Source organism: Toxorhynchites rutilus, chromosome 1 (genome assembly GCF_029784135.1).
Source record: "Toxorhynchites rutilus septentrionalis strain SRP chromosome 1, ASM2978413v1, whole genome shotgun sequence".
Taxonomy (NCBI): Eukaryota; Metazoa; Arthropoda; class Insecta; order Diptera; family Culicidae; genus Toxorhynchites; species Toxorhynchites rutilus.
The window spans coordinates 160,149,107-160,175,292 of record NC_073744.1 but is presented as its reverse complement, the minus strand read 5'-3'; the positions used below and the strand labels follow the sequence as shown (position 1 = coordinate 160,175,292).

The 26,186-nt window shown below is 38.9% G+C and overlaps 2 protein-coding genes across 3 annotated transcripts in view; one reads left to right on the top strand and one right to left on the bottom strand.

Moving 5' to 3' along the window:
* The window catches only part of LOC129768020 (protein MAK16 homolog A), a 59,346-nt gene that overhangs the window by 18,427 nt on the left and 14,733 nt on the right, over positions 1-26,186 (bottom strand). The window contains exon 3 of one of the 2 annotated variants that reach the window (XM_055769391.1): positions 10,090-10,267. In XM_055769391.1, coding sequence (XP_055625366.1) covers positions 10,091-10,267 — 177 coding nt within the window. In that variant the 3' untranslated portion in view covers position 10,090. Of the gene's footprint in view, positions 1-9,858; positions 10,268-26,186 lie in introns of those variants that run through there. The other variant, XM_055769383.1, reaches the window with a different exon arrangement.
* LOC129768035 (enhancer of rudimentary homolog) lies at positions 2,713-9,508 on the top strand. The gene is made up of 3 exons (XM_055769403.1): positions 2,713-2,927; positions 3,117-3,343; positions 8,994-9,508. Exons 2-3 carry the CDS (start codon positions 3,155-3,157, stop codon positions 9,114-9,116), a joined length of 312 nt encoding a protein of 103 aa, XP_055625378.1. The 5' UTR covers positions 2,713-2,927; positions 3,117-3,154; the 3' UTR covers positions 9,117-9,508.

Below are 26,186 nucleotides of genomic sequence, written 5' to 3'. Positions count from 1 at the left end.
CGGTCATAACTTCACGAATGTTGTCTTTCAAATGTTCAAGAGTTTGCGGAGAGTTGGCATAGACACGGTCTTTCGCATAACCCCACAAAAAAAAAGTCTAGCGGGTTCGAATCGCACAATCTGGACGGCCAATTGGCATCACCAAAACGCGAAATTATGCGTCCCTCAAATTTCGTTCGCAATATGTCCATGTTCGGTCGTGTTGTGTGGCACGTGGCGCCGTCCTGCTGAAACCACATGTCATCCGTATCCATATCTTCAATTTGTGGGAAAAAAATCGGTTAACATGCGGCCATAGCGCTCACCATTCACAGTTACCGTCTCGCCGTCCTCATTTTCAAAGAAATACGGCCCGATGACTCCACCAGACCATAATGCGCACCAAACAGTGACTTTTGGCGGATGCAATGGCCTCTCAACAATCACGTGTGGATTTTCTGAGCCCTATATATGGAAATTTTGGGTGTTCACATAGCCACCGAGCTCGAAATGTGCCTCATCGCTGAAGAAAATTTGATGCGAAAATTCAGCATTTTGTGGCTGTTGTTCGTTCACCCAATCGACGTATGCCCGACGCATTCCATGGTCACCACGCTCTAATTTTTGTACCAGTTGGACTTTATATGGATGTAGGTACAAGTCCAAATGCAAAATTCGCTACAATGATGTGTTTGTCAAGCCCAATTGCTGAGCACGCCGTAGAATCGAAACATTCGGGTCATCCTCCACACTGGCAGCAACAGCAGCAAAATTTTCGGCCGAACGCACATTACGATGATGCACAGGTTTCACAATATCCGCTACGGATCCAGTTTGTTCGAATTTACGCACTACATTAGCGATTGTGTGCTCTGTAGGCCGTCCATGACGACCAAAATCCGTCCGTAATGCTCGAAAAACATTTGCCGGTTTTTCATCATTTTTATAGTATAATTTAACAAAATTAACACGTTGTGCGATGCTAAAACGATCCATATTGTAAAATGGCAGACATTCAACTAACGATATGATGCTTTGGTTGACAGCTATGTCAAACGGTTGTCAGCGCAGGGCTGTATACTTTCGGAAGCCCGAAATGGAAAACCCTGTATTGTGACATTTGGAATTAAAGCAAGGAGAGAGATTCGCGGAATTCATGGTTTCGTCAACTGATCAAAGGGTGCGGAATGGACAAACACTTCATTGAATTCGGGAAAATTCTCTCCGACATAATCTTTTCAGATATCTTTGATAAGAGTAGTCATTCTGACGAACTATGTAGACACGAAAAGCAAGCACGACCAATAAGCATTTCTACAGGAGACATTATTTATGTGAAGTGGATGAACAGGTTTGATAGATGCAAAGAGAGAGAGAGAGAAGAGAAAAGACTGTACCGATAGTAGATCTAGCTCCGATCGATAAAGCTTCTCAAGTATTAAAAAGTTCACTCTCGAGTTTAGTTTTCCCAAAAATCCTAAACACCGACCTAACAGATTCCTATTTTAGTATTATTCGTATTTTTAGTCACTTTAAAAGATAAAAGTGTATCAAAACCTTGAAAAGTTTTCATTTTAAATTTTGGAAATTGTAATTCATAATCAGAACATGTTAACAATTGTTCCGAACGGTACCCATTCAAAATAAAACGATCTGCTCAGCTTCTCATAGCGTCGTTTGTAGAGGTGTGCAAATCAGCTCATCATGATGAACAGCTCTGATCATATCAGCTCATCTAAATGAGCTGTTCTTTATGAACAGCTCTTCAGCTCAGTTGTCAGTGCCGACTTTCAATTTGGGTCCCAAACTCGATAGCCACGAAGCCAGTTTGAAAATGTTAAAATTCAAATGAAATTTTTCACACCATATTATTAATTACTTGAAACACGTATTCCAGACTATTATTTACAACAGACTCGGCGAGTACAACATTTCCGACATTTTTACTGAGGCTTCACATTACAATAGAAAGTTTTCTTCAAAAAAAAAAAAATCTTATGAGATTTTTGCACCGCCTGCAAACAAAGTGTTTTTCATTGAAATAGAATACTCATTTGATACACAGAAGTTAATTTTCATTAATAATTTGAATTTTAAAAACGTGTTCATTCTGCCTGAGAGCCAATTATTATTTTTGGCGCCCCCTAAACTGGTAAACAAAGCTCAATGCCGTCAACGCGAATATAACAGTTGAAAAGACGAGGGACAAATGAAACTAAACTGATGTCTTAACACGAAGAGCGAGAGACGGTCAGTTCATTTGAATCTTACAGCTCACACACTCTCTTCAATTCTACAGCTCTTTTCTCTCCTTCATCATCATCAAAGTGAGCTGAAGAGCTGTTTGATTTTTTTTGCGAGCTGTTCCGCGTCAACTCACTTCAAAGAGTCGATTCTTCGGAACAGCTCATGAGCGGATGGCACATCTCTAGTCGTTTGAAACCAGGGAAACCAGGATGTATATCTTTTCACTGTGAGAATGTTTAATTTTGTAGATAATATGTGAACACATACAAACCTTTTGAAATCGCGTAAAATAAATGAAAACTTCATTGTTTCCATACTGGATTTTAATATTGAACGCTAACATTTGGAAACATTTCACATTTTCATCGACAACATTCGAAGAAAAATGTAGTATTCACGGTCATTATTGAGCCATCACATCTTACAGCAATCGTCTGGCATCCCTGTATGGAACTCATGAGTTCTCTACCTTGGCTGTCATCGCGCCCGCTTGTCATATAAATTTACCGAACAAGCAGAGTAGCGACAGCGATAGTGACCGTTCTCGAAAAAATATTGAATTTTTCACTGTCTAAACAACTTGTTATCGTTGCAAATGGTGTACTACTGGATACCCAATTCGTAAACAATTTAGCAACCATCGTTGGATAGATTTATTTGTACCTCTAATTCTCCGCAACAACAGCATTCCTAGCGCAAAGGTGTGTTGTGATTTCTTCGTTTGAAAAAAAGTGGCCTAGGGGAGCACAGGCAAAGCGGTCTGAGAGCTGTGTTTTGATGGAGTGCTTTTCTAACCTAACAACATTTTTGAACTGTGCAGATATTTTTCTGGAAGCATTCTTTCCTCGTAGCGGTACAGAAATTTAAATTGTTTTTCTCCTGCATTTAAGGTTTCCAACACCAACAACCGTCGCAAAATAAACGGAAGATGTCGCACACGATTCTGCTAGTGCAACCGGCACGAAATCCGGAGACACGAACGTACAGCGACTACGAGAGTGTGAACGAATGTATGGAGGGAGTTTGCAAGATCTACGAGGAACACTTGAAACGACGCAATCCAAACACCCCGACCATTACGTACGATATAAGTCAACTGTTCGATTTCGTTGATCAGGTGAGTGTTCCTTTCTTCTATGATGGAAGGGGGAAGAGATCACATCAATATTGACCTCCGAATTGGTAGAAATTCGTCACTAACAAAAAAGATCCTACTAGAACTATTCGACGAAACTTTTGATTTTGATGAATTTATAAGGATATGAATCTTGATTTGAGTTGCTCAAATTGTCTTATGCTTTAAAATATTAGATAGTTTGATTTTTTACATTTACATTTGATGTACCCAAATGTAGCAATCCCAAAACAGTTTTATCGTGTATTCGTTTCCTATTTCGTTACCACACTTGACTTTCACCGAGGCAGTGATTGAACATTTTATTTTTTTACTCGTTAATGATCACAGTTAAAAATTTTTCCGGAAACGACTGTGGAAACATCAATCTTTTGCTACTATCAGTGTTTTATCTTTATCGTAAACTGTGAGTTAACTCGACTTTTCTTATTGAAAAGTTCTGTTAAGTTCTGACCGTCTTGAAACATTCATCGGTTTCACTTCTTCCTCTTTGCTTTAAAGAGGCTTTAAATTTTCCAGTTCATTCGCCTCTATCGCAATTTGGTGCGCTTCATAACTGCTATACAGTCTTGAAAATTCTACCACAAACCCCTCTTTCGTCATCTATCGTCAATAATAAGCGGATTTGTGGGAAGTTATCAGGCCGGATTTAGGCCCGGATGCTTGATGATGGATCAGATTTTTACACTGCGGCAGATCCTCCGAAAGTGCCGCAAGTATGAGGTCCCTACGCATGACATCTTCGTTGACTTCAAGGCCGCATATGATACAATCGACCGACGACAGCTATGGAGAATAATGGACGAAAACGGCTTTCCCCGAAAGTTGAAAAGACTGATTTAGGCAACGATGAAGTGCGGATTTCAGTCGGAATCGTTTGAGATTCACAAGGAACTTCGACAAGGCGATGGACTCTCCTGTCTGCTCTTCAACGTGGCGCTGGAAGGTGTTTTACGGAGAGCGGGCTTCAACATGCGGGACACGATTTTCAACAAGTCTAACCAGTTTATCTGCTTCGTCGATGCCATGGACAAAATCGAAAGAACACATGTGACGGTAGCGGACTTGTATAGAAGACTGAACCACGAAGCAAGGCTGCTTGCTAGTGCTCAGAACAATATACGGTGGTGTACAGGAAAACGGAGTATGGAGAAGGAGAATGAACTTCGAACTGGCGCAACTCTACGGCAAACCCAGCATCCAAAAAGCTGACTTTGAAATTGTTGAACTGATCGTCGTGAATATTTGTGTTTGGGGGTTTATGGTGCCGGGGAAGGTTTTTATGATAGTTCGAGACCCCTCCCCTCTCTGGATGGAAGGGCTGCCATACAAATGAAATACAAATTTCTACATAACTCAAGAGCTGATCAAGCGAATGGACCCAAATTTGGCATGTGAGGCTTTTCGAATACGAGAAATGTTCATATGATAGGTTGAAACCCCTCCCACTTCTGGAAGGGGAGATCGGTCGTTGGCGTCACATACAAATCACACATATACATATCACACATATTTCAACCAAACATGAAAATAAAAAAAAATCGGAATACACTGCAGGAAAATATAAAAATTGTGAAAATTGAATTCACATATCTTCTACAATTACATCGTGATAAACGTTGATAGTACATTCGATGTTTGCGCTAACAAAATTGATCTTTGCTCCAAAGTGGAAATGGATTTCAGATTAAATGACACGGAGCCAGTTTTCAAATGATAAAATATGAATGAAAAATTTTACATCATGTTATTTAATTACTTGAAACATGTATTTCTGACTTTTATTTAATCATTTGTCTATACTTTTCCAACATTGTTACTGAAACTTTTCATTATAATATTATTTTATTTTTAATTTCAAAAGCGTGTTCATTCCGCCTGAAAATCAATTATTCTTCGACGCTCCTCTAAACTAGTAAACGAAGCTCCATGCCGTCAACGCGGATTAAATTAATTTCGGAACGGGCGCCAGCTTTTTTTTCCCTGTTGGGTGTGAACCACTGCGTCCATTATTTTGAACTATTGTGGTATACCCCCTTTTATACTTTACTTCAAGCTTATCTACTACTTATTGATGAATGAGTAAACTGAAAGCTATAGCGTGATAGGATCAGGAATAACCTGTTTGATAAAATTTATAATCCTGATCGGCGACGCAGACCAAATTCCCTTGGGCTCCAGAATAGTTTTATCAAGGTGCTGAAGTCTGCGTCTAGTTAGAGCTCCGCAGTTACAGAGTAAATGTTCCGAGGTTTCGTTTTCGGCATTACAAAAGCGACAAATATCATCTTGAGCTAAACCTATGTTTTTAAGATGGTATTTACTCGGGCAGTGTCCTGTTACAAGACCAGTGAATGTGCTGAAGTCTTTCTTATTAAAGCTTGGCAGCTGTTGAGTAATTTCAATACTCGACGTAGTAAATTCTTTCGCCTGTTTAAGTTTTGCTTAATTGCCGTAAAAGGGAAATGCATTCCCAGACAATTTTTGAAGAGCACTTGAAGGCATTTAGAGCTTTAAGTGCCGCTTAACTGTCAGAGAATATGCAGATGTTAGCATGTCTATACTTTCTTTTGAGGCAGACATTTAGACATTCTATTATTGCAGCTATTTCTGCCTGAAAAACTGTTGGCCAGTTTCCCATAGCCTCAGAGATTTTTGTTCTGGGACCATACACTCCAGCACCTGTTCTGATTCCCATTTTCGACCCATCAGTGTAGAACATGATTGAACCATTACGAACGTTGGGGCAAACCTTCATCCCATACTGAGCGAGAATGTTCGATCACTCTGTATGGAATGTCATAATTGGTCCTGGGTTCCATCCAATAATTGTTCATCTCTGAGGCTGGTCCAATGGGTAAAAGATTCAAGATGCTCAAGTGACCAGTTTTGTCCTCGTCTAGTATTTTTGACGTAGAACTACGTCTTTCGTTAAGGGTGCCAAATCAGAAAACAGGTCACGTTTTCATGAAATAAAGTTAACGTTAATAACTATTTTTGCCGCGAACGAATTTTGGTGATATACATACCAAACGAATCGGAAATTCCCTAAGATTTGTTTGATCCCATAGATCCCAAGATTTGATTACAATCCCATAGTCTGTATATGGTTGAAATTGATGTAAGTTGGAAGCATTCCAATTTCCTCATACATTTGTTCTGTCCGTTTGTGTGCTTTCTCGAACAGAGCTGTCAATAACGAGCAACTTATCGACGAGCAACAAAGGGGAAATCGTAAGAGTAAAGTCTCCGTGAACAAAGGAAAAGAAGAACGAAGTGGAATATTTGCCTAGAGTATAAACAGTGGATCTTGCTGAGGCAAACTTTCATTCCTCGTGAGGAAATCGACTGAACAACATCGTTGCATTTCTCAAGGCAATGGCAAAGGCAAGGCAATGTTTTCCTAGGGTCTATAACCTTCAAAAAGGCCTGAAGAAGTTTAAAGTCTCATGCAAGGAAGGAAGACAAACTTTCAGTATCGATCTGTATTCAAAGCAATGAATATCGTTTGCTCTTCCTTGTTTTGCGTCATCACATGTCTTCGTTTCGGATTGAGCTGTGGACGCGACCAAATTACTCACTCGTTGATGTCTCTGGCGTTGCAATCATTGCATCAAACTGACGCCATTGCATTAAGGTTCTGAGCTACACAATTGTGTGGGGAATCATCAAGCTAGGCTATCGTCAGCTCATCAAGAAAATAAATGTTCTGGATTTTTTTTTGTGATTTGGTTTCGCATGACGGTAGGAAAACTCTCTCCATAAAGGATGACAGCTAAGCTAATCTAGACTGGCAATATTAACAGAAAGGGCTTCTGTTGAGAAGAGCCCAAAACGGAGATAAGTGTTGAGGCATCGACAAAAGAGGAAGCCTATACTAATCTGTTTGTGTGATTCAGAAAACCGATTTGTATCGCTAGTTTTGCTACTTTATGAAATCGGACCTTACTCACACTCGCTCAGAGAAATGACAGCAGAACCATAATGTTTGTTTATGTATTATTTGCAGAGCCAAATGTAGTGTCGAGAGTCGCTGAAATAACAAAATACGTCCTTACAGGTTGCTCGCTAAAACACTTCTCTCTTCGTACTACAAACTCCACAACACACGAAACGAGTTTCGAAACCGTACCCGCCGATATTGCGAGTTGCGGTAGAAGCGTATACTGTCTCGCTCACATTCTCTCTTCGTCGTCGATCCGGCTCGCTTGACCCTGTAACGATGCAACAATCGCCTTTTTTTATGCTGATTGACGATTGGTTTGTGTTACATTGTTCGTTTTCTGTCATCAATGCATTGAACTGACGCTATGGCGAAGCAGGTGTTAAGGTTGTGCACCAAAAATGATTTGGGGAATACGAAGTTTACAATAAGCTATATTAAGTTATTTATTTATTTGGGCTCGCGTGCCAGTCGCAAACTGCTTTCAACTAGGATTGCATTTGCGCTAATCTTGATCATAATGAAGCAGTGCTACTCTTTCCGAGGTTGTTGAGATTAGCAGATAGAGTTTATTTCGTTTATTTAGTCACCAAGAAAGTAAATGCCGTTCCGGAATTTTGTATGTGATTTGGTTTCGCTTACCAGTCGCAAAACTTTCTCCACTAAGGATGATAACTGCTCTTATCTCGAGCATGTATTGTTCTGCGAGGACAAGAATGAATCATCAAACAATAATCGTCAAATGATTCTACAAGAAAAAATATTTCAGGGCGACCAAACTGGTAGAATGGTTATCTAAAAAATTTTGTAGCATTATAAAATAATATTCGCAGTTATAAACAAGCGACTTGAATTAAACTACAGCGTAGTTCTACGTCAACAATGCGGTCATGTCTTGGACACAACCTCCTATAATTTTTTTGTGAATCTGCTCTAAAGTCGATGCTCAGCTAGTCTGCGGCGTAAGGGTTGGAGCCGATGTAACCAACGAGAGGTTTTCCTGAATGACTTTGACTGATACTTTTGGAGTTTTCTTCACTTCCCGGATGATTCGTTGATCCGTCCGGCTATCGGGCTTCCGACGACGGTCTCTTCCGGACCTGTCAGCAAACGAACCGTAAGCTTTTGTTGCTTGTGCACAATTTAACGGACTGCTCCCCGGCTCATTCCTAACTTCTCTGCAATCTTCCGCTGTCAAATCTGCTGCAAATAATCCTGAACAACAAGATTTCGGAGTTGCATGCTGATTTCCTTTCCAATCATTGAGATTTTGTTGAAAACTCTTTGTGTAGACAACAACAATCGACATTTATGTGCCAATGTAAACAACACTTTGTTTATATTGCGCCAACTGAATCAACTGAATCACTGAGACGTTGTAAATAATATCGCACAGCCCTAGGTGTCATAACATGTGGAATCGAGGGGTTAATCAAAGGTTTTGAATGATTTGAATATTATTTTTGGAGTGGGTTTTTATTTTTTTTATCGCATATTTGCACACTTTAAAGAAGTCATGTAAGTCATGTTCTTCATGCCTGTCACTGTATGACCATATTAATATTTTTCTTATTATTCAATATACCATTGCACACGACATCGGAGCGGAATATATTAGACCACAGCAATCAAAGTAGAACAAGGAGTCAACAAACATCCACTTATAAAAACCAATTCCGTTTTTTCCAGCTGGCGGACCTGAGCTGCCTCGTGTACCAGAAGTCAACCAACACATACGCCCCCTACAACAAGGAATGGATCAAGGAGAAAATCTACGTGCTGTTGCGACAAGCAGCGGGGACCACTGACTAGAGAGAGTGAGCAACGCGCGACTGCTGCCCCACCCTAGACTAAGCTAAGGAGCCACTTTTTGTCTCACATCCACGGTTTTTTCTTCTCATTTTGTTCTACTTTCGACAATTTACTCTTTTTTTTCAATTATCAGACTGAAGATGCCTGACTAACTTTCGTTTCAGATTTTTCTCAATGAATTCGATTTTTGTTGTTTTGCCAACTGATTTTGTCAGTCGCAATTTCAAATGAAAACTAGTGTTTAGATGACTCCACAAACGATGGTTTTGTAAGCAAATAATACAGCGCAGAGAAAAAAAACTATCTATTTAATTTAACATAATTTTAGTTAAGTTCGCTTTTGAAGTGTGAATAGGAACGGTGAAAACTAATAAAAAATTTAAAAAAGCGAATCGTATTGACGGAACACGCATTTGATGTAATCTCATCAGTCCGAAAGCTCCAGTCGCTTTGCTCCACTGGAGCACAAGCCTTCGGCAGGGGAATTCTAGCCAACAATTAGCCGTCGCCGCTTGTAATTGCCGGGTGACAAGGTGATTTACGTAAAACTAATTGCGATTTTACGAAATACACATGGCTTGCGTTTGTGTGGGGGTGCGCTGCCGGCTGTTGGTGTAGCGGCGATAAATTGTGTCCGACTGAAACGGCCAGCGATGCTAATTAAACGCGAGATGCTAAACATAAACCAGCGGGCAAGGTCGGAACTGTCATCACGGGACCGTCAACCAGAACAACAACGAAGTGTGTTATAAACGAAAGCAAGTTTTACTCGTTTTTAAGACCTTTTTTTAATGTGACAAAAATTATCTCATCTCGGTGACGACGCGACGATCTTTTATCGTAAATAAACGATAGGAATAAGCTGGAATCTGAAACATTCTCGCCCTTTTCTCCTGGGTAAAACAATGCAACAAAGTTCCCGGGTTCTCACTAAACTAGCGAATAGATCTTAGTCAGCTACTGTTTGGTTTACCTCACTTATGTAACCGATTCCGCGCTGGTTCGGTTTCCACCTCATACTCGATCTCCAGATGTGGTTTGCGGAGTTTCTTCGGTTTCTTCTTGGTGCCACTCGTCGAAGGCTTAGCCTTTCCGATCTCTGCTTTGCTGCCCTTCTTGGGAAGACGTGGTGTGACCTTCGACGCAATGTCCTAAGGGGGGGGGGGGGAAGAGAGGAAGAGAATAAAAATCCATTAGTTTGAAGAAAAATTGTTCCATAATTGTGTCATAGAGAAAATGTTAAGCCATAATTCAACTGATAGTTCTAGGGACAATAAATTGATTCAGTATGGCAACATGATACTAAATGGTACATGCTATAAGTCAATTGTTGTTACCATCCTGGAGTGGGTTGTGTCCCATTCACCTGAAACACGTTTACCCGAAGCACATTTACACGAATGGACACTTACCCGAATGTGACATTCACCCGAATGAAGAAGGAAAAATTCGTTACGAAAAGTTACGAATTAAAATGAGAAATTGGGTCTGATCACGAAAGTCACTACACAGTGAAAAGGAGGTGAATTGTATACAACGTTATTACGGCTGTCACCGTGTGTGTAGAATCCGGAAGAGTTCATCCGCCGTGACAACTTTGATGAACTCGGTGTTATTATGAATACCACGATACTGTCACGTCACGGGGAAAAACAAGTATATTTGTCACTTGTGTTTCAGATGGTAAAAGCTAGTCACGCGGAATGGAGTAAGTTTAATTTCGGATTTATTTAGCTTTTTTGCTAACATTTTGAAACTTGTCTTGCTTTTAGAGAAAGAAAAAATAAACAAACAGCAATTTACCCGCTTGGTGGCATTTTTAGAACGAAATTCTGACGTATCCAGAGAACGTAAATTTGTTTATTTGGATTCGATAAATGCGCTATGGGATAGAATTGAGGACTAGAAATGTAGCTCCCGTAGACCGATTGATTGAAACATGGCGAAAGGTCTAATTTCGATTGCCCTAAATGAATAGAAATTTTTCGTTTCTATTTTAAGGATTAGACTAACAGAGAGTTGCAACCCCATAAAATGGCAATGGAGGCCATGGGCCAGCAGAGATATCTATGGAGTGCTGGAATAGCCGCTAATAGACGCGGGTAAGAAAATACCGATATAACTAACCGATATCGGCCGGTCAGCACAATGGCACCTGTCAGTGAGCACTAATTGAACATATTCCGAATGCGTGCGTAGGCGTGTATGTGTATGTGTATGTATGTGTTCAGTTGTGTCACCTAATCATAATCAATTAGAGCGCGCGCGGTTAAGAGGGAGGAAAATGGAGGGATTCAACGCATTCGTCCAGGGTACACTGTAATTGATATTCATTGTTGTCTGTCAAAGCCCTTCACCGGAAGCGGACATAAGTATGATTATAGCTTCTAAAGTGAAACGTAACTTTTGAACTGTTAGATAGACATTCAATTTGATTTTGATTACGTTGTTTCCTTCCTCCAGCGTTCCAGTGATTTGGATTAAAGTTGATAGTTTCTGTATTTACAATCATTTGCATTTGCAGAATTCTTAAACTGTAAATATACTGTGTAAAATCTTCTTTAATTTGTTTTGTAGGATACATTTGTTACATTTCTATTCCAAACGCCTGACCAGGTTTCTTAATTCGTTTACTGTCTTGATATGTACATGAGATTTTTGTGTTTTATTTTTCTAGGCTATATACTTTTCTTTCTGAATCACCAAATTTGGTCGTTTTCAAATAATAACAAAAAAAAATCTGCTAAATCTATTTGCTTCCTAGCTACTTCATTTTACTTGGGATTTACTGTAATGTTTTTCTTCCCATTGTTATTCAAGTTCCAACAAAATCTCGTTAAGCTCTTAATAGTTTTGTTTCGAAAATAATCTCCCAAATTGTTTGTGACAAACATTTTACGATCATTATGATCGATTATGTATAGAATTGATTTGTTGATATTTTGAATATAACATAATAACTGTAATGTTTTTCCAACATTGCAGAGCTGATTTTTGTAATTCAAACATTCGCAATTGGTGGACAAGAACCGAATAAGGACGATAGTTACATCGAATAAAGCCATTGATCTTTTGTTTTTACGTAATAGATATTTTAACGATATTGTTTTGAAGACATACTTTGAATGAAAGAATATTTAAGTTTCAAATAAGAAAAAAAAGAATCTATCATTGCAAAACTTTTAAATCAATAATTTTTAAATTATTCTCTAGTTCTTTTTCCATAATTTTGATATCCGTCTAAAGAAAATCTGAATCATTTTCTGCTTTTGGAAAATTCCTTGAAACTCATCAGATGTCCCATATGAAAATTATGCTTCTGACCGACGCTACTGACCAGTTTCTGTTTAAATAATTATATCAAACCTCATGTCCCGTATATCAAATTACACGAGAATGGGAAGGATAAGAGGATTAAACTTCAGAATCTGATATGGAAGTAGCTCAGATTATACTGATCATGAGATGGATAAATTCGGGTTTATTCTGAGATATAGAAGATATTATTATTCATCAAAATTGTAGAAACGGTTCTTTAAAAATGATTCTAACGATGACCTATACTAAACTCTTCTCACTCTTCAAACGAGTAAGACAGAGCTGAGTACAAGAGTATGCGAGATATCGATTATTAAACTCAAGTATTGCTCCTCATCTTTGATTCAGCAAACTAACGCACCAAGCAAATGATTCATGTAATGAGTCCGAATAGTTGGCATTGAAATACCGAATCATCGAGGTATAATCGCAAACTTGTCATTCTAAAACATACGTTCAATTGAATGGAATATTATCTCATACACTTATTAATTTTACCTACATAACGTTCAAACGTCCGAAATTATGCAACCGACATAACGTTGAAACGCCCGAAACTATGCAACTGACATGTCTCTTATAAACGGGAATGAACTCTTTCACTTCACGGAGTTTATTTTTACACGTGACAATGATGAAAATGAAAAAGATTAAGTGAAGTGTAAGTGACGTGAAAGCGTTTGTGACAGTGATGTTCGTGATCAAGCCCAATGACTAAACATTATTGATTGAGAAAAAACAAGTGTAGCTCAGTATACAATGTGACATTTTTGATTTAGACCGTATTAGTTTGGAAATAATAGGCGATTTGCTTAGGTGGTCCAAATTCCCCCCTTTTCCCCTATATTTGTCACTTGTGTTTTAGATGGTGAAAGTTAGTTACGCGGAATGGAGTATGTTTTATTTCGTATTTATTTAGCTTTTTAGCTAACATATTGAATCTTGTCTTGATTTTTAGGAAAGAAAAGATAAATAAACAGCATTTTATCATTTTATGATGTATTCAGAGGACGTAAATTTGTTTGTTTGGATTCGGTAAATGCGTTGTGGGATGTAATTAAGGACTAAAAATGTAGCTCCCGTAGACCGATTGAAACATGGCGAAATGTCTAATTTCGATTGCCCTGAATGATTAGAAAATTTTTGTTTCTATTTTTTAGGATTAGACTAACAGAGAGTTGCAATACCATAAAATGGAGGCCACTGGCCCAAATACGATCATTATGATTGGTTATGTATACAATTGATTTGTTGATATTTTGAATATAAAATAAGTTTTTCCAACATTGCCGTTTTTTGTAATTCAAACATTCGCAATTGGTGGACAAGACCCTAATCAGGACGATAGTTATAACGAATAAGGCCATTTTTTTCTTTTTACATAACAGATATTTTCAACGGTATTGTTTTGAACAGGTGAAAAATGAAGACCGATTCTACTCTCAGTAGCTTCGCTTCGACTAGAACTGCTTCGGCAGTCGCCCACAACAAAAAGTGACTTGATTAGAAAATGAATTGACATGCGTTGACTAGTGAGGATGACTGCTGAACTAGTCCAGTCAGTGGTTATTTTAACTGACTCGACTAATGAATACAACTCTGCCTCTTCATTTAACCGACTTCAATCCACATTTCTACCCCCCTAGGAACGAAATTGTTACCCGCGTACGCAATCTTATTTTTACGTCCATATAAAAAGGAACGAAAACATGATTTCTGATGCAAAAAAGAAGTTACCCCATCAATGGACGGTTTATTGTCTACCCATCCTGCACTAAAACCAACGAACTTGGACATTTATCAAGTATGCTATAAAGGTCCTCGCGTTAGTATTAGTTAGTATTAGGCGTGCAAAATAGTGCACACACACTGCCCGCTATTTTATACGTGTGAGTAATTGTCGTGTACGATACGAAAGAATCTAGCTCACCTGTAGCGTACGTCAAACCACGTTGAACTCAAACGTCGATGCATGCACACGTACATGGGAGAGAGAAAGAGAGGAACGAATTCGTTTTGGGGGAAGTCACCTCAAAATGCAATGAGGACAATTTGACTGGTAAGAATGAAATGATAGAGTCGAGTCGATAGAGGGAGATAGCGACTAAACGCCCTACTGACTGTTTAGTCGTTTCGACGGAGAAACTGCGTGAAGAAGCCAAATGTCATTACTAACTCAATACGGAAATAGTCAGTCAGATAGTCAGCTGACTACCCTCAGTTGACTATGACTAAGCAGAGCCCTGGTTTTGAAGACATACTTTGAATGAAATAATATTAAAAAAGTGATAATAAGTTTCAAACAAGGAAAAAAATGAATCTATTATTGCAAAGCATTCAAAAGATACTGTTTTTAAATTCTTCCATAACTTTGATATCCGTCTAAAGAAAATCTGAATCACTTTCTGCTTTTGGCAAATTCCTTGAATCCCATCAAATGTTTTATATGAAGATTATGCTACTGATCGACGCTACTGACCAGTTTCAACCTCATGTCCCGTATATCAAATTACACGAGAATGGGTAGGATAAGAGGATTGAAGTTCAGAATCCCATATGGGAGTAACTAAGATTATACTGATCGTGAGGTGGATAAATTCGGGTTTGTTCTGAGATATAGGAGATCATTATTCATCAAAATTGTAGTAATGATTTAAAAAAATTATTATAACCTTAACCTATACTAAATACTCTTCACTATAGTGGAGGCGATCTGGCGTAGTGGTAACATCCATACCTCTCACGCAGAGACCATGAGTTCAATTCTCACTCCCGACATTCTTCCAAAAATGGAAGTAAAATTGACGAACCAGCCGAAATGTGTTGAAAGTCACTATAATAGAGAAAAAAAATCACTATTCAAACGAGCTAAGAACAAGAGTATGCGAGATGTCGATTATTAAACATAATAGTCATGTTTTATCTCTAGAGTAATTTATAGAAAGAGACAATAAAATTACATTCCCATATGTTGAACAACTACATTATTCACGAACAACCAAGTATTCCTCTTCATCTTTGAACCAGCGTTTGATTCAGCAAACTAACGAACCAAGCAAATGAATCATGGGATGAGTCCGAATAGATGGCATTAAAATACTGAATCATCTAGGTATAATCGCAAACTTGTCATTCTGAAGGCAGTGATGTTCGTGATCAGGCCCATTGTAATGAGGAAATTCAAAAATGTATTGAAGACTTCGCTGTGTCATTTTTAGAAATCAGTGTAGGCACACTTGACATGCCGTCTTCCTTTTTTTTTCGTATTGCTCTTTAGGACCAAAAGATCATTCAGAAATGAGCATGGGTTATGGAATATTCCGAAAATTAAGCATTAACATGAAAAATTTAAATGAAAATGTGAAAAGAATAGATAAGAAAAAATGGTACTTACGTATTTACCACCGTAGTGCAGTTTTATCATGAATTTATTATTTCGTGATGAAATTTATTCTGAGATCAATGTAATGGCGAAGTCCTCATTCAACGAGGATACAGAACCGAGGCACATTTGCCCGGTTAATTATGCATGTCATGTATTTTGATATCTCAGAATAAATTTTATTGCGAAAAAATTAATTCATAATCAAAAATGCACTTCAGTGCCATAATACGTATGTACCAAAATAGTCAGCTTTCTTTTGAGTAAACGGGCTGCATCATCCATCTGAATGGATAAACTTATAATACTTTATAAAACTGCACTCTTCCATTTTTCGTAATTTTGAAAAGGATTTTCTTGAACGGGATGAGATAAAAAATAAAAAAGAACGCCACTATTTCTCAAATTGCAATACTCACGAAAATACTTTTTGAATGAAAATGAACACACGAGACAAAGATGATCTTCATATAACACTGATCAGAAATAAATATACAAATACTTCCTAAAAATAATATTTGCGTATTATTCGAATTATCCTTCTTTCAGTTAATTGTCGCATTCGGGTAGATGTTACATTCGGCAATCGTTACATTCGGGTATTTGTTACATTCGGGTGAGTGGAAATCGGGTGAATGTCTTTCGAGAGAGTGGGTTTCGGGTAAATGTGGTTAACAATCCCTGGAGTGCATCATTTTGACGTAGGATTACGTCTTAAAGAGAATATTTACGAAGTAAACTCCTTCCTTGCATAACAAGGAAGCTGTCGCTAGCGTATAAGTAATGCATCTCCTCTGATGAAAATTATCAGAATCTTTCGGTGCCCAAAACAACATAGGTCACTTTTTCTGCTCGTTTTGTATTTTATGTTTTCCCTCGAGCTTTGAACGATAGCAAATATTTCACTAGAAAGTGCATCTGGCATTGCAAGAGAAGAGTGCAAATAATTATAGGTCGCATCTAGCCATCAGTGTTTGGGTTTGTGTGTTGCATGTTTTCGTTGCGTGAAACTTAGAACTTGTTCATTTCCTGTACATGTGAATAGCACACCTTCGATACTTTTAGTTGTCATTCGTATTTCCTTTCGTGCGCATCGGCTCTGTTATGATGCAACAAGCTCCTAGCTTTGTTGGCGGTTTTGACCGAGAGTCGAGAAACGATTTTTCATAAACGGTCATTCTCGCGATACTTAATTTTTTTCGCTGCAACTGTGTGCATCTGTTAGACGGAAGATGCCTCTCGTTGAACACTCAGTGCAATGCGTACATTGATAGAAAGAAACAAATTACGACATATGACCAATTAGTGTATTGTTCTCGCAAAGCCAAGAAAGAATCTTTGCTTTTCGAAATGATTCTACAAAACCACGCAAGCCAATAAACCTTTTCAGGGTCCCCGGAACTTTTGTTTAAAGAGGTATTTATGGAATGTCCCTTAAATTCGCAAATAATATACGAAATGGTAAACCAACAAATTCGAAAAAAAAGATTGCAGTCCTACGTTCTAAGCGGTCGTGTCTCGTGCCGATGCACTTGTTTTACGATTTTTGGATTCGTAGCCTCTTTTAGCCTTCCAGACAACTGTAGTTTGTGAATAAATAAAGAAAATGCAATGAAACTTTTAGCTAGTGACAGATGAACCTCTCGAAATAAATCTCATTCATTTTTTCGTAGCGCCATCTGTTGAAAAATACCTAATAATGAAAAATGTACTATTTTAAATTTTCATAATAAAAACCGCTTGCTATCTTGAACTACAATAAGTTGAGCTACAATATTCTTCGAAGAACGGGAATTTTAATGGTATTTGGACACAGGAAAGGGGCATGTTCCTTAGGGTGGCCACATTCCCCCCAGTTCCCCTATTAGATTTCAGTTGTTGACGTGCTCGGGCTTCCGGCACGCTTTGCGTCGTTTAGATCTTTTCGACCCTCCGAGAACATTGTTTCAAACTCCGGTAAACATTGTTTCGCTCCAAGATAGGTTCACCAGATGTCACAAACAACATACCAAAACACGTGTAAGAGAAGCAGTTGTCAAAAACTAACTGAACATTCAAAATAGCCGTATTTGCCAGCAAAAGTGAGAAACATGAGTACCAACATTATGCCACAAAAAAAATCTAGAATCAAATATACGAAATCCGCGCAAATCCGAAAGTCGCGATACTTTTTGAACAGACCTCGTATGGATTGATTTTGATTCGATAGATTTAGAAGGCTCCTATGCAACGCGTATTGGTGCAACATTCAAACGATACCGGAAGGGAGGGATCAAATTTCAATATGCGAACACTGTTGTATACAGTTTTTGATAACCCCACTGGTTTCGTTCTGATTCCGTTTTCTTCGATACCGTTTCCGTTCACATGAACGCTGTCTGGAACTACGTGACAATGCACTGCTCTTCTGCGGTTAGCATAATTGATCGACCCACCGCCACACACCAGACCACCGATAAACATGGGGGAAACAATTAGAATCACGCTACGTGCCCGGAATAGCTTCAGTGGGACGCGTGCTTCGTGGATACCACTATTTACCATATTCATCATCACCAGCGCTAGCAACAAACAACGGTAGCAACACATACACAAATCAAAGCCACTTTGTTGTGAACGCGTGTGAGGGAAGGGAGAGGGCGAAAACACCCCCCCCCCTCGCACTACTTCCCTCGCCATATTCTAAACACACCAAATCGACGATACGTTACGGTATAGTGCCGACACAACTTGAACAGCTAGAGGTCATCGGATCAAGTCGCTAATTCACTATCAAGTTCAAGGGAGCAGCAAGCCGGCAATGCTGCTCCGCTTTCTTATGGGACCGAACAACAACCATAACCGGTTCCGACGATCTTCCTTGTGTAGTTAATATCGGTTGCATAAGCTTTCCGAAGTACCCTGTGCAATCACATTCGAGACGAGACGACCTTGAGGGTAATGTACATACATTCGTGCTGAAACTAGTTGCAATTAAAACCTGCTTTTGTGGAGATGTAACAACCGATTCACGCTGGGCACAACTAGCGTGGAGATACTGTGTCAACTTCTAATCCTAGACGCGGTGGGAAAGAGCGGTTGCACAGAATTTGAATTTCTGCTTGCGTCAATCGACGAGGATCTCTCGCAAAAGTGACCAGCCATCCGTTAGCGTCGGCCGCTTGCGCAATTGAAACAAGTTTTCGAGGGAACTACAAACACAACACATGAGTGCTGGATTGCTGGACACAGCCACTGCACATGAGCTGTGGAATTTTGCGCGCTCTAGAATGCCACCGACGCTCGGGAAGTTAAGCTCTGGCGCAGCCCTGGCCGATTCCTTGGCCTTCGATGCTCATTAAGGTAAGCTGGTCTCGGTTAGTATGTATCGCTGCCGCTGCATAAGCCTGTCTCGTTATTAGCGTGCATGATGTGCGAGTTTGGAGGGATGCGAGGAGTCCACAGATCGCAAAACTTTAAGTGGAGCGTATCCATAAAGCTCGTAATTACAGGTTTATCGTGTAAATTGGTGTTGGACTCGTTTCTCTCCTGAAAACATGTAGGCAGAGTTATACCGTTGAATATCGAGTGAACGCTAACAAGTTTTGATTTGTGCTTCAAGGTCGATTGATGATTAGAGTGTTCTAATCGAAAACAAGGAAATAAATGTTCCGTTATCGGATAACAATCCGATCACCGCAAACTGAGTTTCAAGGGAAGACATTTTTGTAGCTGAGAATATTTGGCTATTCTCGACTGTAAAAAGTGAATTACAACAGCTTCGAACAACTCGTCTGTCAGCTTTGACTTTGATGAGATGTTTCCTGTTTTTGAGTGCATAGTTATCAAAGGAAATTGTACACTGATGGAAGTTTCAGGCAAGGACTAGTTCATAAACAACACTAACTTTCACAGATGAATATCGAATGTATATTTCTGCATACATTGTTGAAAGTCACGGTAGAATATGGAAATTTTAAATACAAATAATGTAGCAAGAATTATTTCTTCATCATTACCATGGGCTACATCATCAGAAAAACATTGCTTCAAGCGAACATTCTGGACCGTGAACTTCTGTTTGGTAACCAATGAATTATCCAGAGAGGGAGATGTTCATCACCACTACCTATCAACATTCTCGATACAGATGATTATAGAGACATGAATCACAATGAATGTCTAGCACTGAGCGCAATGAATAACATTTTATTTTTCTTGACGTAAACAATTGAATAATTGTGAAATGTCAAGCATTATCCAAACGCGGCTAGGTGTTACGATTTGATCGGTCCAACTTGCGCTCCTCAAATGGTTCCGACCAGAAGGAGCAACTATAGTAACAGCGAAATATAATTTGAATACAAATATAAATTTGAATCAAACATTGTATTGTAAGCCCCTCCGCTTGTGATTCTACCACCAGTCAAATCACATAAATTTGGCGGTTGCTTTCCGAAAACATCGTTCATTTTCTAACCGCGAAGCAGGGTTCATACGTTGAGGCCACCGTTCCAATATAACCATCAACAGCGGATAGCGGTAGCAGCGACCAACGAGTTTTAACCCTCTACAGCCCAAGCCCGCCTTTGACGGGCTTCGCGGATTCTCTTTTCAAGTTATTCAGACATTATTTTCAATGTTCACCCCCACTAGAACGTCTTTAGAATATTTTCATCTATCTCAAATACACATTGTTTTTATGATGGCAGCTTTCTGCTAGGAGTATTTTATGTTGAAAGTCGGAAATTCGAGATGAAAGTGGAGTAGGTTTTTTTAGATGAATAAAAACTTGGGCGGTAGAGGGTTAATTTTGTTGCCATCCAACGGACAACCGTCACCCATCGCTTTCGTGTAATCGATCAGTGATAATACTGATGTAAAATTGCCTGTGGCTGTATTCAGTTGGTCTAGAAGAGTGCATTGGCGAAATAAGTACACAAATTTCGACATTTGACAGTTTGTTATCGCGAATCCGTTTGCGCTTTTCAGGGCCACCAAACCTTTAACAAAAGAGTTATTACAAAACAATGCAATACAACAATTCGATGCATTCTACAGTGATATCCGAAAAAAGTAAAAATAAAAATTTAACTGATTTTTTTTTTGCTTGGGGAGAGCTTGTGTGAATTCGTTTCCGATCGATCATGAAATTTTTACGAATTTGTGCCGGAAACAGTGGTTAGAAGTAGCGTCGTTGCAGAAGTAATTTTGCTCATAGACACAGAAAAACCTCTCAGATATTCGATATGTTATTTCAATTGATAACCCAACTGTCTTTTCTGAGTTGAAATTACAACCATATACGATATACAACCATTACGATTCCCGAACGGCCTTTTATAAGGCCGAGCGTTTAAGTTAACCAAGGTTAATGAACTGAATCAATTTAAAGAATCTTTAATCAAAGACTCTCTGCCTTTCGCTAATTCTCTCCCCCCTCTCTTCCACTCTCTCTTTCCCCTCTCTTCCACTCTCTCTCTCCCCTCTCTTCCAATCTCTCTCTCTCCTCTATTCCACTCTCTCTCTCTACCCTCTCTTCCACTCTCTCTCTCCCCCCTCTCTTCCACTCTATGTCTCTCCCCTCTCTTCCGCTCTCTCTTTCTTTCTCTATTTTCCACTCTCTCTTTTTCAATTCACTCTTTTTTTCTTTCTACTCTCCCTTTCTCTTTCTCTCTCTCTCTCTCTCTCTCTCTCTCTTTCTACTCACTCTCTTTTTTTCTTTCTACTCTCTCTCTCTCTCTCTTTCTCCCAGCCATTACATGCCAAACCGATATCAGATTTTCGTGGAAAGTGGTAATTTTGTTCCTTATCGCAAATTATTAGACCCGTTTTTTAATTTATTTTTCATTATGGGGGCCATTTCCATTGATCCGAAAAACAATTTTTTCAAAATTTTTTTTTTCAAAAAATCTTAACTTTTCAACTACTGGACCGATTCATCGCCCTCTATCTTTAACCATGTAAACTAAAAAAAAACACATGCAATCAATCTTTACGAACAAAATCCTGGTTTTTACAAGTGTAATATATTTTCAAGGAAGAGCTAATTGGCCTTAATTTAATGTTAGGATCATCTGAATCGATCCAGCTGTTCGAAAGTTTTGAATGTTTGAAAGTCATTTTTGCTAAAAGGGGAAGAATTGATTCTTCGCCCGACTAGAATGAAAATGACCACTCTAATAAAAACTAGAAAAATACGAGTCTAGTACAATGTTTTTGATGACTAATTACAGACTTATTACAAACTCTCTCTCTTTCGCTCATTCTCTCTCATACACTCTCTCACACACCATCATCCTCTCTCTTCCTCTCTTGCTTTCTCCCTTCTCTCTCTTTTGTTCCAATCTGCTTTTGTCTCTCTCTCCCTCTCTTTTGTTCCTCTCTCTCTCTCTCTCTCTCTTTCTCGCTTTTCTCTCTCTCTCTCTCTCTCGCTTTTCTCTCTCTCTCTCTCTCTCTTTCTTTCTCTCGCTTTTCTCTGTCTCTTTCTCTCGCTTTTCTCTCTCTCTCTCCTCTCTCTCTCTCGCTTTTCTCTCTCTCCTCTCTCTTCCTCTCTCTCTCTCTCTCTCTCTCTCTCTCTCTCTCTTTTTCCCCAATCTCTCTCTCTCTTTTTCCCCAATCTCTCTCTCTCTTTTTTCCCAATCTCTCTCTCTCTTTTAGCCCTCTCTCTCTCTTTCTTTCTCTCTATCTCCTCTCTCTTTCTTTCTATTCTTTCCTCTCTCTCTTTTTCTATTCTTTTCTCTCTCTCTGCTCTCTTTTACTCTCTCTCTGCTCTTTTTTTCTCTCACTTTCTCTTTACTCTCCCTTTCTCTCTTTCTCTCTCTTTCCTAGCCATTCCATGCCAAACCAATATAGAGGTTTTCGTGAAAAACTGTAGTTTTGTTCCTTATCGCAAAATATAGACTCGTATTTTTTTATTTTTCATTAGGGTGGCCATTTCCATTTTAGGGTGGTCCGAAAAACCTATTTTCCCCTTTTTTTCCAATAATGATATTTAAAAAAATATATAACTTTTCCAGTAGTTGACCGATTCAGATGATCAACATATCAAATTGAAGTCAATGTCTGTCTCTTTAACCATCGCCCCCTATCCTTAATCATGTAAACGACGAAAACCAAATGCAATCAATAATTACGAAACCAAAATCCAATTTCTTTGCGAGAGTAGTATTTTTCAAACAAGAGCTTATTGGCTTTAATTTAATATTTCGATTATCTAAGTCGATCTATTGGTTCAAAAATTATGAATTCTTGATAAAAAGACATTTTTGGAAAGAAAAAAAAACATCAAAGGTGTATTATTTGGCATAGAAATCTCAACTAAGTACTACATGGACCGAAAAATCCCGGGATTTTTTAAAAACAGATGGCGCCACTAAAAAATTAACTAAATTCATTCCGAGAGCTTCATCTGTCTCTAGCTTATGTGTGAAGTTTCATGACATTTAGTTTATTCGTTCCCAAACTACAGTTGTTTAAGTGTCACTACCTGAGCATTCGTACAGAAAATGGAAAAAGAGGAATGTTGGAAACTCGCCTTACCAAGTATATTGTCCTCGACGGAAACTATGTTAAGGAATAAATACAGTTTTACCCAAAAAACGATTGTTTTCATTAACAATTCCGGAACATTTCAGTCCATATAGTAGAAATAAAATGACGGATGTAATGCTACGTTGAGACGGCAAAATTCTTCTAGTGCCATTGATCATCAACATCATCTCCATTGCTACTAAACAGTATTATTCTAGCCAGCCAGCAATCAACAGTCTTTCTTAATGCTGATGTCACACACAGCGGCCCAAAATGAATAATGAATGCTACTGCTATAAAACCATGTAAACCACCTGCCCCTTTCAGAGCTTCCACAACATTTTATTAAAGAGTTAATATTTCATTTCCGATGTTTTCCAGAATAAAATCGGAAGCGATAAACAAGTAAATTGAATAAAATATTTTCGTAGACCTACGTGAAAATACGGTCGTGTCCTAGCCACAATTCCTTACAATTTTTAATTTAAAATTAATTAATTTAATAATTTGAGTAGAACTTTGAATAGAAGGAAAATAACTAGTACACATGGGGCGGCATTGAACGTTAAGATTGATATTATATATCTTCTTTATTAATGTAATATCATTAAACATTCAAAAACTCCTGCGGTAGATCAATTTTTCGAAAAATTTATTTCCAGTTGTAGCCAAAAACTGCATATTACGTATTCCAGGTAAAAATTATAAAGGGTGTTATCCTAGATGGACTAATGGACTAATAATGTAGGACTACGAAACTACTTCATCAGAATGAACGAATTTTGAGAATCGATGCTTTGCCTGGCTTTGTTGTTAGGGATGCTTTGAAAGCAAAAGTCAACCGTCAATGTTTCAAAATAAACACAAGAATCTCGCAAAGTCATGTTTTTTTTCATATGGCTATTAACAAATGTATACAGGAATTAGTTCACTGCTCTGAGTATTGAACGAGTCTGACGCAGCAAAGGTGCTATTCGTGCTTCTTGTTCTTTTTTCGCTTAAGTATGATAATGTGTGATTTGAAATGTGATTTTGGTATATGAAAATTGTGCCTTCCTTCTTATTGGTATAATAGAGGTTCTAAACTTCAAGGAAGAACTTCGGGGAAGGATGGATTCTTAATCGAAGCACCGACTGAAAAACTCCATAATAGTGACAACGCTCGGTCTCATGTTGCTATGTCGGTGCCAACCTATTTGAAAATAGTGAATGAGAAGATTTACCTCACCTGCATCTCAGGATCTCGCTCCTTCTAACCACTTTCAGTATCGATCGACGCAGAGCTCACTTGTCGTGTTAGCGTCTCGCGACTACATATGTTCGCTTATAGAGTACCCATAGTGTGTGGTTTTGGAAGCATTTTCGTTCTAAAACAATGCAATGCCAATAATCAAGACATATCAGGTACTCAATAATAATATTGGTCGAGCTCCTCTTTCTACCCAATCTACCCAATACTGATTTCAATGAAACAATATTATCTAATGGTTGATTCGCTCTTTACAATGAAGCAACATTCGTTGAAAAATATTTTTTCGAATGACCCAACAATACTTACTAAGAAAAACAAGTTCCACAGGAAACTGTTTTTCATAATATTATAACCAGGCGACGAGAATAACAGCAAACACGGCTAATACAGCTTCGCAGTTATTACTCATCTCAATCCCCGTAAATAAACTTCTTAAATAGCCAACCAGCGCAACACAAAATCTTTTCTTGTGATTCATGAAGCTGCACCAGCGGGTCGAAAATACCTCCACTGCGTTTTGGATTATAAAAAGATACAATGTCACCACGAGCGTTAGTAGATCTTCGCTTGTTGAGGAATGTAGTCCCTGAACAAATCATTGCCGGTACAAACTAGCGCACGAATTAACATTTCTGAGGGTTGTTCTGCACCGATTATAAATTCTAACTCGAAGCACAGTGGTCTGATGACTAACCTTTTAATCTAGATTAACTCGGGTTTCGCCTACACAACACAGAATCGCAACACATCACACATCATTTTTGAATATATTTTTTCATCACTAAGAACTTCTGGTAAAGGCTACTCAGGCTCAGAACTACTAAAGCATAAACCTTCCCTCCGTTTCACAAAATCACTCACGTTAGAACGCAACGAAAACGTACGCGACGAACCGTCCAGGGATCGCACAATTTTTTCACCCTGATTAACCCACCAATTCGAAACAACCTTCAATCACTCTTGATAACATTGAACCTCGCGTTCAACACCGGGAGAAGGAAGCGTCCGGTCGAAACAAAAACAAAAACCCCGCGAATTCGCAACACTTTCACGCGTAAGCGCTTGTACGCACGAGACGATCACAGCGCGCAAACCACGACTACTGATCCCACCAGTGCCAGCGCCACCGCGACGAAGAGGCACAGTCGAGAATATACTGGTGGAGGAGCGGAAGAGGAGATGGAAGCCCGTTCTGGCGCTCGCGAGAACGAAACACTCACGCGACCATTCTTTGCGCTTCGCTGCATAACCATATTGATCATTTGATCTCCGCTACGTTACGCTAGGCCATGTCTTCTACGCGCTGCATTACTGCTCTCGCACTTATCGATTGGACCGGTCGTGATAGATAGAATCACTACCTGGTAGTAAATATTTCTTTCTGCGACTGACGCGACCTCGGAATAAGTTGAATGCCAAACTCCAAATTGCAAGACTTTCAACTTCTTCGAGTTCAACGCTCACGTTGAACAGCATTCTTAGCCGATTCAAGAGCTTAATTATTCATGCATCTTTTCCGGTATCCAAATCAGAAAAAAAAGTAAACAGGGAGAAATTGCGAGAAGAGAGGGCTCTCGCGATAAGCGCACAGTGGTCGTCCAGTGTT

Bases quoted from the DNA above. Each gene is read 5' to 3' on its own strand.
- LOC129768035 (XM_055769403.1), top strand. From the start codon at position 3,155: ATGTCGCACACGATTCTGCTAGTGCAACCGGCACGAAATCCGGAGACA. The intron at 3,344-8,993 runs GTGAGTGTTCCT...CGTTTTTTCCAG, and splicing joins TGTTCGATTTCGTTGATCAG to CTGGCGGACCTGAGCTGCCT.